General features: G+C 41.9%; 1 protein-coding gene across 2 annotated transcripts in view; it reads right to left on the bottom strand.

The window, feature by feature from the left end:
• LSAMP (limbic system associated membrane protein) overlaps nucleotides 1-14,720 on the bottom strand; it is a 649,641-nt gene that overhangs the window by 42,131 nt on the left and 592,790 nt on the right. For both annotated transcript variants that reach the window (XM_060150589.1, XM_060150588.1), the window contains exon 4: nucleotides 2,703-2,837. In XM_060150589.1, coding sequence (XP_060006572.1) covers nucleotides 2,703-2,837 — 135 coding nt within the window. The remainder of the gene's footprint in view (nucleotides 1-2,702; nucleotides 2,838-14,720) is intronic.

Raw genomic sequence — 14,720 nt, 5'->3', positions numbered from 1 at the left:
TTCATTATGATAATCTATTCAGCCATTAATTATCTTAGCCATCCTGATCCCCTGACCTAATTCCAAACCTTGTGTCTTGAAAAGGAAGAGGAATCAGCTTAAATAATGGGGCATTTTCATAGTAGGCAGGCTTATATGAAGTGACAAACTGGAAATTTCTCAGTTTGCATGAGTTTTGCTGGCCAGACCTGGTTCTATAATTTAATCTTGGAGACTACATCTACTTGATACAATTACATTTAAGTAGGGTGAATTGTTTGAATAGGACAACAGGTGCAATGGCTAGTTGTTTTAATATAATAGAAACAAAGCTTATGAAGCGTTGATAAAAAGGTGATTCCAAAGGGCATTGATTTAGAACATGCTTCCTGATTTGTGGCATACATCAATTTGCAAAGTTTGGAGAAATGTTACAAGAGCAGAGTTTATCTGTTAGTCTTTCACCTATTCATTCAGTAAACATTTACTGAGCAATTTTTACAAGGTCAGGTATGTGCTAGATGCTGCTGGTTAGGACAGACTGTCTGACTAAGCTCATTAGAGTTTTCTATGTAATTTGTTATGACGTCATTTTAGAATCTTGAGTCTCTGTCCATATTCTTCTGTGGTTCACTCATCGCGAGGAAAAGCTCACATTTTTATAAAAGGCTTTTCTTGAAAATTATCAGTATTTTCTTCTGTTCTAAGTTACACTTTGGGGACAGTCAAGAAGGAGCAATGTCAGAATAATTGTGCTAATAATAATAGGACCCAGGCGGCTGACTTTGATCTTGGGAACCATCTGCAATGCGGACCGCTTTGATGTCTCACACAATGGAAGCATAAATATTTTCTATGTACTCCATGATTGGACTTTCAGAAATCTAATGAAGATGAAGGTCGATTAAGAGAAAATAAAATCTTAACTCCGGAAGTCAGAGAAGAGGTGGCAGATGATGGCATGGCTGTGTGTACATAAAAAAAAGCTAACTAACCTAATTATAAACTTATATAAACACTGAGAGAAATTGCCTTTCATGTGAAAAAAAGGTCCTAAAGCATTTTATAACACTGGGATCATTAACGTGTCTTTGAAACACACCCAGAACTGGAAAAGAATAGTAATACTGGCATTTCAAAACTCTATTACTTAAAAAATCGCACTTCAGGATAAAAGCACTTCGGATCTCATCAAGTGCATCCCCTTGTTCTTGGAAATGAGTGCCATAAATGCTACAGCAGAATCCTATCTGTTAGATTCTTCTAGGTCGGCTGTGAAGGGGATTTCGCTTTCTGTTTCAGAAGGCTGCCAGGCTGGAGCAAGACCACCGGAAATAGTGCAGTCCAGCATTGACCGGGTCACTTAAGACAAGTTTCCTCAGCTCTTTGGGCCTCAGTTTCCAAATTTTTTAAAGTCAGACTAAAGATGATCTCAAGAGTTTACTGTGAGGATTACATGACAAATGTAAATCCCTTAATCAGTGCTGCACATAGTAAGTACGAAGAATTGAAAACTTCTCTTTCTCTTTCTCCTGAGAGCATGGGCTTTAGAATCAAACAGGCTGGAGTCTGCGTCCCTTTTCTTACTCTTGCTTTCTGTGTCATTTTGGAAAGGCAATTATACCTCCTAGGGCTCTAGTGTTTCAAACTTTAAAATGGAGTCAATTATATCTACCTTGCCAGGGACTTTATACAGTATCACTGGCACACAGTGTAACTCCATGGAAGGCTTAAAATAATGGGAAGTAACTTACAACCATCCAAAGCATATTTTCAAACATGGGTTAAGATGTATGTGCATGTGTGTCTGTGCACCTTTGTGCATGTGTGTATGTATGTTATATGTGCACACGTGAGTATATGTGTGGAGTGTGTATTTGTGTGTGTATTTGTGTTAAACACACAGGAAGGAAGAACTGTCAGGACATCCTTTTATCCCTGTCACTAGCCACAATGATGCGATCTGGAACTTGAATCTGAATGATGTGGACAGTCACTCCTCACTGAACAAGGTAAATGAATTCTCTTTATTCCTTTGCTGGGTGACACATCACATGGATCCGCCCCCGCCCCCCATCCTTTTGAACTACATCTAAGGATCCTTTCATCTGAGAAGTTCAAAGTTTGCCCACTTACCGATGTATCTTAGTGAAATCTTCCTTTCTAATGCCCATACTTTGGGACAAATAGATAACCAATATTAACTCATCAGGTATCCCTCGTAGCCACCGGGGACACATGGTATCTGACCACAGTGGCTTAAATTTGTTCCCAAGGCCAATTAGTTCAATAGCGGAGGATAAAATACGGTCTTGAATTATTCTCTTCTGACAAACAATACATTAAGGTGGAAATTGCAGTTAAAGCAGTTATGAGTTGTTGTTTTTTTCCAAAGTGGTATGACCTTGGTCTCCACAAAGACTAGAAGAGTGATTGCCTAAAGTGCTAGTGCGGTCTGATCATGTTTTCTTAATTCTGTAGTCTAAGTAAAAGAGCGTATTGTTAAATGCATTATAGGTTATATTTAGAGTTGGTACAGTTGATGTATCAAATTCAAGGGCCAAGTCCTGCCCTTGGATATGTCCAGTGTACAAATGTGCATCCCTGACTAGAGGAGCATCTGCTTGAAATGCAATGTTCTTTTGATATAGGCTCTTTAGAGCTCGCTGGAGGTGGAGGTGGGCCCTGGGCACGTGGCACCTGCTGGCTCCTGCCATACTCACAGTTCACAGTGACCTTGACTTGTTTGACATCCGCCGAGGAGACCTCATTGGCAGCTTTGCACTCGTATTTGCCTGACTGCTCCCTGGTGATGCCGAGGATCTCCAGATATTCTTCTTCTCCTTCAAATTCTCTTCCTGTAAAACAGAGGTTTGCATGATTTTTTTTTTAAGTTTAAAATATGCAGGAGATCCCCTCTTTTTTTCTTTTGAGAAGCAATAGATCCACATGGCTTTTCAATAATTTGACAATGTTCTTTGTCTGAGGTCAGGTTCTATAGATGCAGACTCCAAGACAAGAAGTCATTTGAAGATGATTAAGGAAGGAAATGTTCTCAGGAAAAACTGGTAGGGGAGTGGGAAAATGGGATCTGGCAGAGAAAGGAGCCAAGCTGGGGTACAACACCAGGTCTCATCCCACAGATGGCAACTCAGCTCAATCCCTCAGGGAGCTCTGGGCACAGCACAGGACCCATTTCAAAGTTGTGCTGACCAAGAATCAAGAAGCTGGAGTGTTTATACATCACGCTCCTCCGTCACTGGCTAAAGGTTTAGAGCAAAGTGGGAGTCGCGGCGAGGGGCATGCAAGTTGTAGAGGGGTCAGAAGGGCAGCCATTGAAGTGCTGAATCATCGATTAGACCATGCTTCAAAGCACTCTTTCAACTAAAGTTGTTATTAGGACACGTGGCTTCCCTTCGAGAAACTGTCACTCTTTTCCCCCAGATTATGTGGAGTTCTCTTCACGAAGGTCATGTTCGAAACCCTGTCTTACAGTTATGGTTTCCTTGTTCAGTGTCAAACTACATCACCAATGAGACTTTCAGGCCTTGGACCAGATCCAAGAGATTGTGTTGCTGATGGTGCATTTTGTCACGTGGGAGGGCTAGGGAGCTAAATATGATTGGCTTAACCACTTGGGATTAGGGGTCTGGAGGCCCTTTTTAGAAAGTTGCACAAAAATGTCTCCATTTTCATAAAGAAATGTCAAGATAGGCGGGCTTAATTCCCCTGATTAAAAGACTTTATTTCTGGAGAGAGAGAGAGAGAGAGAGAGAGAGAGCGAGGAAATGGAGGCATGGAGGTGGAGAGTCGGGGGAGAAAAAGGTGAAAGAGAAAGTGAAGAGGAAAGGGGACTGAGCAGGGAAGAGCTTGGCCAGAAAGGCCTATAGACATCAGCTAAATTCAACTTCCCTCATCCTCAAGTTACAAACCCCACTGCTGTGGGGTTAGGACAGAGCAGCTGGAAGGGTGCTAAATAACACAGTCCTGCCACCATGAAGAAAACTTGCTCCTGGTCATCCTACACTAAATGGTACCAATTAATAGCTCTGTTTGCATGCCACAAGCTGTTTTCCTTTTCTGGAAATTGCCTGATGGCCAAATCAACGTAACAGCCAGCCAGCACAGAGACAAATTCACTGCCTAAATATGTCAGCTCAATCTGTTAACTAGGCTCCCAATAAAACCTAGGGCGTCTTTTTTTTTTTTTTTTTTTGTGGTATATGGGCCTCTCACTGTTGTGGCCTCTTCCGTTGCGGAGCACAGGCTCCGGTCACGCAGGCCCAGCGGCCATGGCTCACGGGCCCAGCCGCTCCGCGGCATGTGGGATCTTCCCGGACCGGGGCACGAACCCGTGTCCCCTGCATCGGCAGGCGGACTCTCAACCACTGCGCCACCAGGGAAGCCCGAACCTAGGGCCTCTTTGATAACATTCTGTAACGCAACTGTCAGGAATACTCCAAGCTTCAAGTCTTCTGTTGTCACTAACAGTAGTTTGAGGAAACTCTGAAGTCCCAACAACGAAAAGGCAATAGTTATAATTATTTGGTTTGGAGTCCTGCACATTATCTAGCACATGCTTCTACTGAAAACTTTTTAGAATTAGTCTGTAAGGGTAGAGCTGCATATTACTTATAATAGGCCATCTTATTTCCTGCCTGTGTTTTCACCTTTTTTCTTCTCCACACTCATGCGAGTAGTCAGACCCAGCTTCTCATGCTACAGAAGTAGAATGTGGTAGGAAAGAAAACAGAAATCTTAGAAAGGGTAATAGTCCACTTTATTGGGTTAGCTGGGAAGACTTTGGACTTGGAGGAGAAAAAAAGATCTTTCCAGCATACTTGCAGCTATGAACTGAGAGTCATGCCAACGAAGTGATGCTAAGAATCTTCTAGTTAAATATAAATACCCTGAAGACAAAGGGCAACATTGACAACTGCAGGCCAAAATAGGATAAAGCTCATTAAAAATCTGGAGTGCAAAGGTGGGATTTACAGTAAGACAGCATTACTGATTTTGAGAATAATGGTGGATTATGATGAAAAATGAGTAAAAGATGAGTTCAGAATGGTTTAGGATTTCTGCCCTGCCCTGCTTCTGCATCCATCAACTTTATTCCTAGGTAGGTACAGCGTTGTTAGTAGAAGAAAGGGAGAAGGAGTATAATCTTCTTAGAGATGGCTAATAACACTGAATTCTTTTCACTTCACATGAAATACCTAGAAATGCTGGGTAATGGATCCCTACCTTGCATTTTGAATTTATGAAAGGTATAAACCAGTTCCAGGCATGGGAATGATGATTTTTTAGCAACAACCAAGGCCCTACCCATTTGGGAAGCTGGCACCTGTGAGAGTAGACATTAAGATGAACTAGAGAAAATAAAGTAATATTTATTGGGTTTGGGACCTCGGATTCTTACATGAATACCAATGTAGGTATTCATCGTCTCATTTTTTCCCGATAACCAGATAATAAAACAAATCTTCGTGGGATGAATTTTCAATCTCATGTCTCTAGGAAGAATTTCCCCCAATACTACATGGGGATGAAGGGGGAGTTTTCCATTAAATGCCCCACCCATAAGGCAGAACGGTCATTTTTGTTTCTCCCATGCTAGCTCTCCTGCACGCTGATGGCCACCTTTATCTCCAGCATACAATGTGCACAGTTGGTTCACTAAAGCAGGGGAGTTTCAAGATGCAAACCAAATAAAGGTAAAAGAAACTAGCCGGTCTTCCCTCATCCAACAATCTTGACAAAAATTTAAAATATTAAACAGTACCTGTGGCCCCTTGTCATTCTCCCTTTATCTCTTGGACCCTTCATTTGAAACTCTTACCCTGGCACAAGAAATGCCAAGAAGCTAGTCTATTTTTCTTGCCCCCACAGGAGACTTTACTCACAACACATTATCTCTCCTGGTTCACTTGAGCATTTCTCATTAATCCACAGTGATTTGAGAGGAAAGGGATACTTTTGGGCTGCTAGAAAGTCAAAGAACCAGACTATAAATTCCTCGGGGACTGTGTCTTGCAATATCCCCGTGCACAGCACAGGGTTTGGCACAGATTCATTACTCAACAAATGTTTGTTGAGTTAGCTGAACTGAACTAAGAAACACAAGCAAAAACTAGAGTCAGATTCAACACATCAACTAGCTTAAGAGAACCAAGTATTGAAAGGTACTTTCCGTACCTTCTGTTCTTTCTGTAATCGAAGCTGGCATATAAATCCACTCCCTTTTAATGATCCTAACAAAACACCCTTTTACTGGGGAAGGACGGGTGTGCTGAGTACTCTGCTGTGGAAATGCTGGGCGGGGCATCTCTGGCCATGCCCTGAGAATGTATCTGCTATGCAGATTTATTATTTCAGGAAAAGGTGTACAGACACCGGCAGAGCCCCAGGTGGAAATGGGCACAGCGCCATTCCTTTCATCTGATCAACTGCAGTTTCTTGTTTCAAGGCATGGAATACACCACGTTAATCTTGAGTCGCAGAATTTTTTTTTTTTTTTTGCGGGACGCGGGCCTCTCACTGTTGTGGCCTCTCCCGTTGCGGAGCACAGGCTCCGGACGCGCAGGCTCAGCGGCCATGGCTCACGGGCCCAGCCGCTCCGCGGCATGTGGGATCTTCCCGGACCAGGGCACGAACCCGAGTCCCCTGCATCGGCAGGTGGACGCCCAACCACTGCGCCACCAGGGAAGCCCCTGAGTCGCAGAATTTTAAAATGCATTCAGGTCCTCTTGCTCCTCTCCCTTGGCTCCCATGTATCTGTCCACATCAGGGCACCTGTTTGCCATTCTTTCAGTTCTCTCTGACTAGCTGTTCTCAACCCAGGGGTCCTGTCACCATCTCCCTATACTCTCTCAAGAGAAGACTTTTAGGCCAGAATCTGACATTCAACCTGTTGGTAAATTCTCTGGTGGCATAAAGCCGTATGGCTAACGTGGGCCCTTCTCTTGTTCCTATCTATTATTTTCTGCCCTTATTTAAATGTTTACCTGAAATGCAAATTTCAATATTTTGGTATTTTAAACATCTCAACCTGTTTCCACAAGCTTGCTCACGTCGCCGAGTGTTATATTTGTTCTGGGATCTAGTGTTTAGTTTAAATCTCCCTTTGCTTACTGTGCTTTTGTGTCTCCTGGCAATATTCAGCTACCAGGCTAAATAATTTCTCATCCTCCTAAGTGTATGCACGTTTCAAACTCTTCACATAATTAACATATCGCCTCTTAGCCACTGTTTACTCAAGTTCTACATATTAGTTCTTTTAATATTTCTTCATAAGTCAGAAAGAAGGGCCTCGAGCTAGTGGCAAGAGGAAAGTGTTCTCTTCTGTGTTCCCTGATGTAGAGGCAAATCAGCCAGGAATAACGCCAATTAAAGTATGCCAGGTGCCACCTTCTGAGTACAGTGCCTTCAGAGGACCGTGCTTTGGTGAAACCTGTAGAGTTCACATCCAAGATGTCGATTTATTTAGATTTCCAAGGTTAACGAGGCATCTGGAAGCAAGCAGCCATTTGAAATTAAATACCTTTCCTTTGTGTCTCTCTCTCTCTTTCTCCCATTCTCTCCTTCTTCCTCCTCTCTCTCTCTCTCCCATTGCCGCCTCCTTCCCCCAACCACACGCATACATACAAACAGCTATTTATTTACATATAACCATTCACTCTAACTTTTAGGAAACAACATGTCAATTCACTAACACCCAAATATTTGCTCACTAAACACAGCAGGCTTATTCTTGAAAATTCTCCAGGGTATGACATCCAACACCCTATTTGGAATTAAAAAAAAAAAAAAAAGACTGCTACCCTAATAATCATAATGATATCTGTCTTTCTTTTCCTTTATCTGAGATCCAGGAAATGCAATTTAGAAAACTTGTTAAATTTGAGTGTTTTATGACTTTAAAGTCGAATCCCAAGGATTCTTATATATTAGGAAATAGATGAAGCATTTTTTCTCCACTATTCTGAGAAGAGTCTTATAATGTCTTTGTAGATCAGCCTTTTACAGAAGGGAGCATGGGTTTTAAACAGGGTTGACATTCCCTTTACTCACCTAAATTTGAATATTTTATAAGTGACTGCAAACACATTGGCTATAAATACAAACACATATACAGATGAATGAAAAGCAAAGAAGTGGCACTTGTCTTGTAGGCTATATATGTATGTACGTGTGTGTTTGTGAGTCTGCGGTCGGAAAGACGGGTGAAGAGGGTGAGAAAAAGCCAGCTATGAACTTCTACCTCTAAAAATAAAAGAAAAAAGGATCGCAAATCAATGATGCCATTTGAAGTTTCCTATGCTAACTTCAAATACTGTAACAAGTTTCTGTTCTTACGGTACATTTCATGTTTTCGTTCTTTTTTTTTTTTTTTAGCCTAAGGACATACTCACCTGTTCCCGTTTTTGCTTTCCCTACTTTTTTTGCACATCACGTTCTGTACAGACATGCTAAAAAAAGGGAGAGAGAAAGAAACACAAGAAATCTAGAAAAAATACTTGCGATGAGGTACTTTTTATATTTCCAGCCATGTCTCTCTCTAGATCCTTTGAAGTTTTTGTTTCTCGGTGTCATATCCCACCTGAGAGACCCTTTAGCGTTTGACAACTTTTCTGTCCAAAAGTGGAAACCGCTTCTCATCCCCACCTCTCATCACCCATCAAGGGAGGGGTGAAGAGTGGTAAATGATCCATGATTGAAAGAAGGAAGGGGTAGGCAGTGGACACAGTTGTCAGAGCAGCAATCACAGGAGAATAAGGAGACACAGGGGAGAGCAATGTATTGAAGAGAATGAGGGGGGAAAGACTGAGAGAAGTGATACAATGAGGATGATTATAATAGAGAATTCTCTAGAGACAGAGGCATTTGACTATTAAGATATTTGAGCCTACATGGAAGGGAGGGGGTTGGTTACTCTGCTGTAGAAATGTTCCCTATTTGAATAGTAAGACACAACAGGGTGTGGATTATGCAAATTGGCCCCATGCCTTCTGTAGCCCCAAAGGGTGTAGTTAGTACCCAGAAATCAGAGGCAAGCACAATGCCAGAAAGGATTCACAACTGGCTTTGGCTCTATGAATGAATATGGGCCAAATGAAGAACGTCCTGGCATCCAGGAAGATCCAATTCATTACGGTTTGTGTTTTTGCTTTCACATGCAAAAAGTCAGCTAGCTGGGGCTTCCCCGGTGGTGCAATGGTTGAGAGTCCGCCTGCTGATGCAGGGGACACGGGTTCGTGCCCCGGTCCGGGAAGATCCCACATGCCGTGGAGCAGCTGGGTCTGTGAGCCGTGGCCGCTGAGCCTGCGCGTCTAGAGCCTGTGCTCCGCAACGGGAGAGGCCACAACAGTGAGAGGCCCGCGTACCGCAAGAAAAAAAAAAAGTCAGCTAGCTGACATAGTTTGAGCTCGGCATCCAACCGGAAGCTGCCATCCACACATCCTTTTCAGTCCTGGGCCATGGCATTTTGTTACTGTACTCATACTTAACCATTATCCCCTACTTGGTGTCAGTTTTCAGAAACTGTTCTGCCCTTGTAGATGCTAGGTTTGGAATCAAGATCCCCTATGTTTAGTCTCTGAAGGGGAACTCTATCGATGACAGCTAACCTTCCACTGTAGGGACCACATCTGGTTTTGCTCATCATTGTACCCCTAGTGCACAGCATGACGCTGGATGCTGGAGTGCTCAAGAAATTTTGCAGAGGAAGGGTGGAAGGAGCTACCACTTAATAAACACACACTAGGTACTTTGCTAAATGACTCAGACATTATCTTATTTAATTCACAATACCAGTAAGAGGAGGAATCCAGGTTTAGAGAGGACCTTTAAGGAACTTGCCTGAGTTTATAATGATATTAAGGAAGAGCACAGGTTTAAACCAGGTCTGTTGACTTTTGGAGCCCATTTTCCCAACTAGGCATGACTATTTTTATTATTAGAGATTCTAGTTAGCTGAATTCTTAGCTCTCAGAATCTGCTCTATTTCTGTCTTCTGAATATACATGTGAGGTTGAGAATGGGACACTTGGGGAATTTCCAAATCAGTGTAGCTCAGTTATACATAAAGAAAGTAAAAAAGGTAGCCTTCAGCTTTTATAAGATTTGTCTACTTAACTTCCTCATCAAGAGAAATAAATAAAGCAATACATGAGAAAAAAGCTGGTATTTAAAAGTTTAGACTCACTCACTTTTTTATAGAGGTCCCTCCAAAAACAATATAAAATGATGGTTGCACATGAATGCCAACAAACAGCAAAGGAGCTACAGGAACAGTGTAGAATGCACTTATATTAGGAAAGACTTACTGGGAGGAGTGAAATTTCAGGAAGTTGAAAAACACAAGTGGAGAGAATCAGAGCCAGCAAATTGTAAAAGGGTGTGGCAATCTGGTTATCCTGCCTGAAATAGACTTCTCCATGCAGGAGAAATGAGCAGCGTGATATGACAGCAGGACATAGGCTAGTGTGTGAGGGGTGGTGTGAAGATTCTGGATTTGCTATGTTCAGTATCTCTGCATCCCAGTGAAGACACAGTGGAGCCTTTTGGCTCCCATAAGGTATTGAGTAAAATGACATTTAAAAAAATAATTTGGGACTTCCCTGGGGGTGCAGTGGTTAAGAATCCGATTGCTAATGTGGGGGACCTGGGTTCGATCCTTGGTCCAGGAAGATCCCACATGCCGTGGAGCAACTAAGCCCATGTGCCACAACTACTGAGCCTGTGCTGTAGAGCCCACGTGCTGCAACTACTGAGCCAGCTTGCTGAAACTACTGAAGCCCACGTGCCTAGAGCCTGTGCTCTGCAACAAGAGAAGCCACTGCAATGAGAAGCCCGCACACCATAACGAAGAGTAGACCCCGCTCACCACAACTAGAGAAAGCCTGTGCACAGCGACGAAGACCCAATGCAGCCAAAAAATAAATTAAATAAATAAAATTTTTAAAAAAATTTGTTTTAAGCTTTCTTCCTTCCATCTTTCCTTACTTCCTTTCTTGAGAAAACAGGGTGTGTAAGCATGGAATTCCATGGAAATTTTATTTGTTTAAAGTCCTTTGTATATCAACACCACTTACTCTTGGTGCGAGTTTCTTGGCACTGAGTCCCAACATGTATTGTAATAAGCTGCCCTGTGAACTGCTGTGAAAGTGGAGATGGCTCTTCAAGGTTGTCAAATAGTCATCATCAACCCTGACGCATTGGCAGTGGCTACCTGGAGCATGACATTGAGAAGGATGCTGAGGTAGAGTCTAGGCTCAGTGGGAAAGAGTGGCAATGTCTATGAGGGCAGGAGAAGGGAATGTGTGCACATCCTTGGACCCTCACTTACCCTGGGGTCTCTTGTAGTCCACCTGAGTTTTTCTGGGTATAAAGAAATGTATCCTAAATACAGCATGTATGTTGAAAGCTAGTGACTTCCTGGGTTTGAATGCAGTTTGTACCATTCGGAAAATCAGGATAGAGTGCTTATTTTGGAGTGAAGATAATGAGTTTCATTCTTGACATGGTTGGTATCAGGTTGAAATATCCCGGGGAGTGCATTTCATAGGCACTCAAAAATATGGAGCTGCCAAAAGACTAGGGCTAAATGTAGATTAAACATGGAATATATACATATACATAGTAGGGACTATAGAACATTTGTATGATGTAGCATCATGTCATAAAGCAAGGAATCACTGTCTTCTTTTTTTTTTTCTTGCGGTACGCGGGCGTCTCACTGTTGTGGCCTCTCCCGTTGCGGAGCACAGGCTCCGGACGCGCAGGCTCAGCGGCCATGGCTCACGGGCCCAGCCGCTCCACGGCATGTGGGATCTTCCCGGACCGGGGCACGAACCCGTGTCTCCTGCATCGGCAGGTGGACTCTCAACCACTACGCCACCAGGGAAGCCCTCACTGTCTTCTTTTTATTATTCTGGGATGAGGGGAAAAAGAGGCAAAGAGGTAAAACTGGACAAAAAAAAACCCAAATACCTAGTAGACCCCTTTGTAATAAAATAGATATAAAAATTCCTGCAGGTGTTGATTGTTTTCTAGACTATTTCCCAAGAAGGGGGTGAGGCAGAGATTAGAGTTGCTGGTCAGAGGCAGCAACAAACAAGATCTTCCACCATTGTCATCAGAACTGTAGGGGTCTTCCACGACCTATCATTAGCGATTCTGCCATGGCTGAGGATTAAATATCAAGAGAGATGAGAGCAGCAGTTGCTGTTTTCAAGAGTCACATAAATCAATTGGCATTTTGTAAGTGAATGTGTTAAACTCAGCAGGGCAATTGCACTGTGCAAGGATTGCTGGGCATAATTTTGTGGCTGCCGAGAAGCCTTTGAAAGGTAATTAAAAGAAAGCAGGTGATGACCCCATCTGGCCCTCTGTCCTTTCATCCCAGGCCTGATGTTGCAGTGACCTTAGTGGGGCTCCCCCCCAAATCTCAGCCTCACTTCTTCAGCTAGCCTCACTGCTGAAAGAACCTTTCGATCCAGTTTAGAGACCTGTTCTTGCTTAGAGTCAGTAAACAAGTAACGGAGAGAAAAATAGGGGATAGGGATTGGGGTAGGCCAGAAAAGAAAATGGCTTAACAGACTTACAGACACAGAGAACAGACCTGCGGTTGCCAAGGGGGAGGGAGAGGAGGGGAGCGATAGACTGGGAGTTTGGCATTAGCAGATGCAAACTGTTATATGTAGAATGGATAAACAACAAGGTCCTACTGTAGAGCACAGGAAACTATATTCAATATCCTGTGATAAACCATAGTGGAAAAGAATGTAAAAAAAAAATATATATATATATATATATATATATATAACTGAATCACTTTGCTGAAGAGCAGAAACTAACATAACATTGTAAATCAACTATATTTCAATTAAGAAAATAATTAAAAAATAAAAACCCAGTGAATAAGATGAAAATGGAAAAAAAAAAGAAAAAAGAAAGAGATAAAATAGTTCAAGCAGGTAAGGAGCCTGGCAATTTGTTTCTTGCTTTTTGACCAAAGTGTATGAATTAGGAATTACCCCATCAATGTTCAGTTTGGGGACCAGCACCCGTCAATCCTGGCTGGGGTTTTTCAGCCTCTCTGTGAAGCAGATGGATTGCAGTGGGAGTGAGGGTCCTGGCTACAGCGTTGCGGGTACACTGGAGAGGTGGAGTGGGAGAGACCTGGAGGCACCTTGCGCCTGCTCTGGAAAGCATTCGCCCTCCCAGGCTGGGCCCAGGCGCTCCTGGAAGGCTATGTTACCAGGCCAGTGGGCCAACGCTTAATAAGAAAACAGCAGCGATTTGTCTCCACTGCTATTTACGTTTCAAGCGCATGACAGGCTGTCAGTGCAAGTGAGAGTCGCTAAATTTACTGCATTTCAGATTACTGCCACAGCCTCTGACTTGACAAGTCACTTCATTTAAAAAGCACTGCGTAAGGATGTTTCCTCCACTTCTTTTTAAATAAAAACAAGGGGAGAGGAAAAGGCCACCACAGTGGTTTAAATGATTGAAATGAAGAAAGCCCACAAGACTGCCTTAGTCTGATGGGTGGGCGCTACTTTCACACACTGAACTCTAATTAAAGTGGCAAGCGAGGGAAAGGGATGACCCCCGAAATTCTTGGTTTGACTGATTTGTGGACTGGGTGATATTTTTATGTGGTGGGAAGGTGGGTCATAAAATGAGTTTTCATATGTTGAATTTGAATGCTTAAAGGACATGCAAGTGGAGATTTCTTCTAAACAACTGGATATAGATGAAGAATAAAACTACTTATTTTTTAACACTTCATTTCTTTACCTGTTCATTTATTTTCTGAGATCTTTATAAACAGAAGAAGATAACTATAGACAAAAAGTAGGAATTAACATCAAGGGAGTAAAGGGGATAGAGACGGGGCAACTCAATGCTGAATAAGAATAACAATTCAAAATATTCATTTTTGGTATAATAAGACCTAAATACTTAAAAATACATATGCAAGTGGATTATGATCTGAAGAGTAGAGCATGGCTTCCAAGTACATTTATATGCAGTCATTTGACAAGTACCTATTGCTACCATGTGCCAGCCAGTCATTTAAACAGGAAGTACAAGAAACAGAGGAAGTAGATGAAAGATATTATTCCTAACTCTTATGGAACTCACATTCTCATCAGGGATAGATACAATTAAACAGCTCTGGAAAGAGTTGACTTTACTGCACATGAGTGGAAAATCGATTAAAGGCTTCAGGAATTATATTCATATATACTAGTTGGACTAGTTCTAGTAATACTGTTAATCATATTTTCTCAATTATTTTATTTTATTTTATTTTTCAATGATTTTAAATGCTACTCCTAATTACAACTTGGTTTGTTTCTTGATTCTGTTCTGTTTTTGGATTCCTTTTGACTATTCCTAGGCCAATCTCTTACTATGCTAATTACCATAGCTTTTAATACATTTTAATGAAAGAGATGAATAGTCATTTATCAGAATTTTCCTGATTGGTTTCACCTATCTTTTTCAACATGAACTTTAGACTCATCTTTTAAATCAAACAAAAACTAAATATTTGGTCTTTTATTGGGTTTATATTAGATTTATAGGTTAAATCTATATCTTTACAATCTTGATTCTTTCTATGCAAGAATAAGATACCACATTTAAGTCTTCTTTATCCATCAATTTCTTCCTAAGTCTTGGGAATTTTGCATTAGGCTTATTCTCATATATTTTATATTTTCTTA

The sequence above is a fragment of the Lagenorhynchus albirostris genome, chromosome 5, assembly GCF_949774975.1.
Source record: "Lagenorhynchus albirostris chromosome 5, mLagAlb1.1, whole genome shotgun sequence".
Lineage (NCBI taxonomy): Eukaryota > Metazoa > Chordata > Mammalia > Artiodactyla > Delphinidae > Lagenorhynchus > Lagenorhynchus albirostris.
The sequence above is the reverse complement of the archived record's forward strand: the minus strand, read 5'-3'. Positions and strand labels throughout refer to the sequence as shown.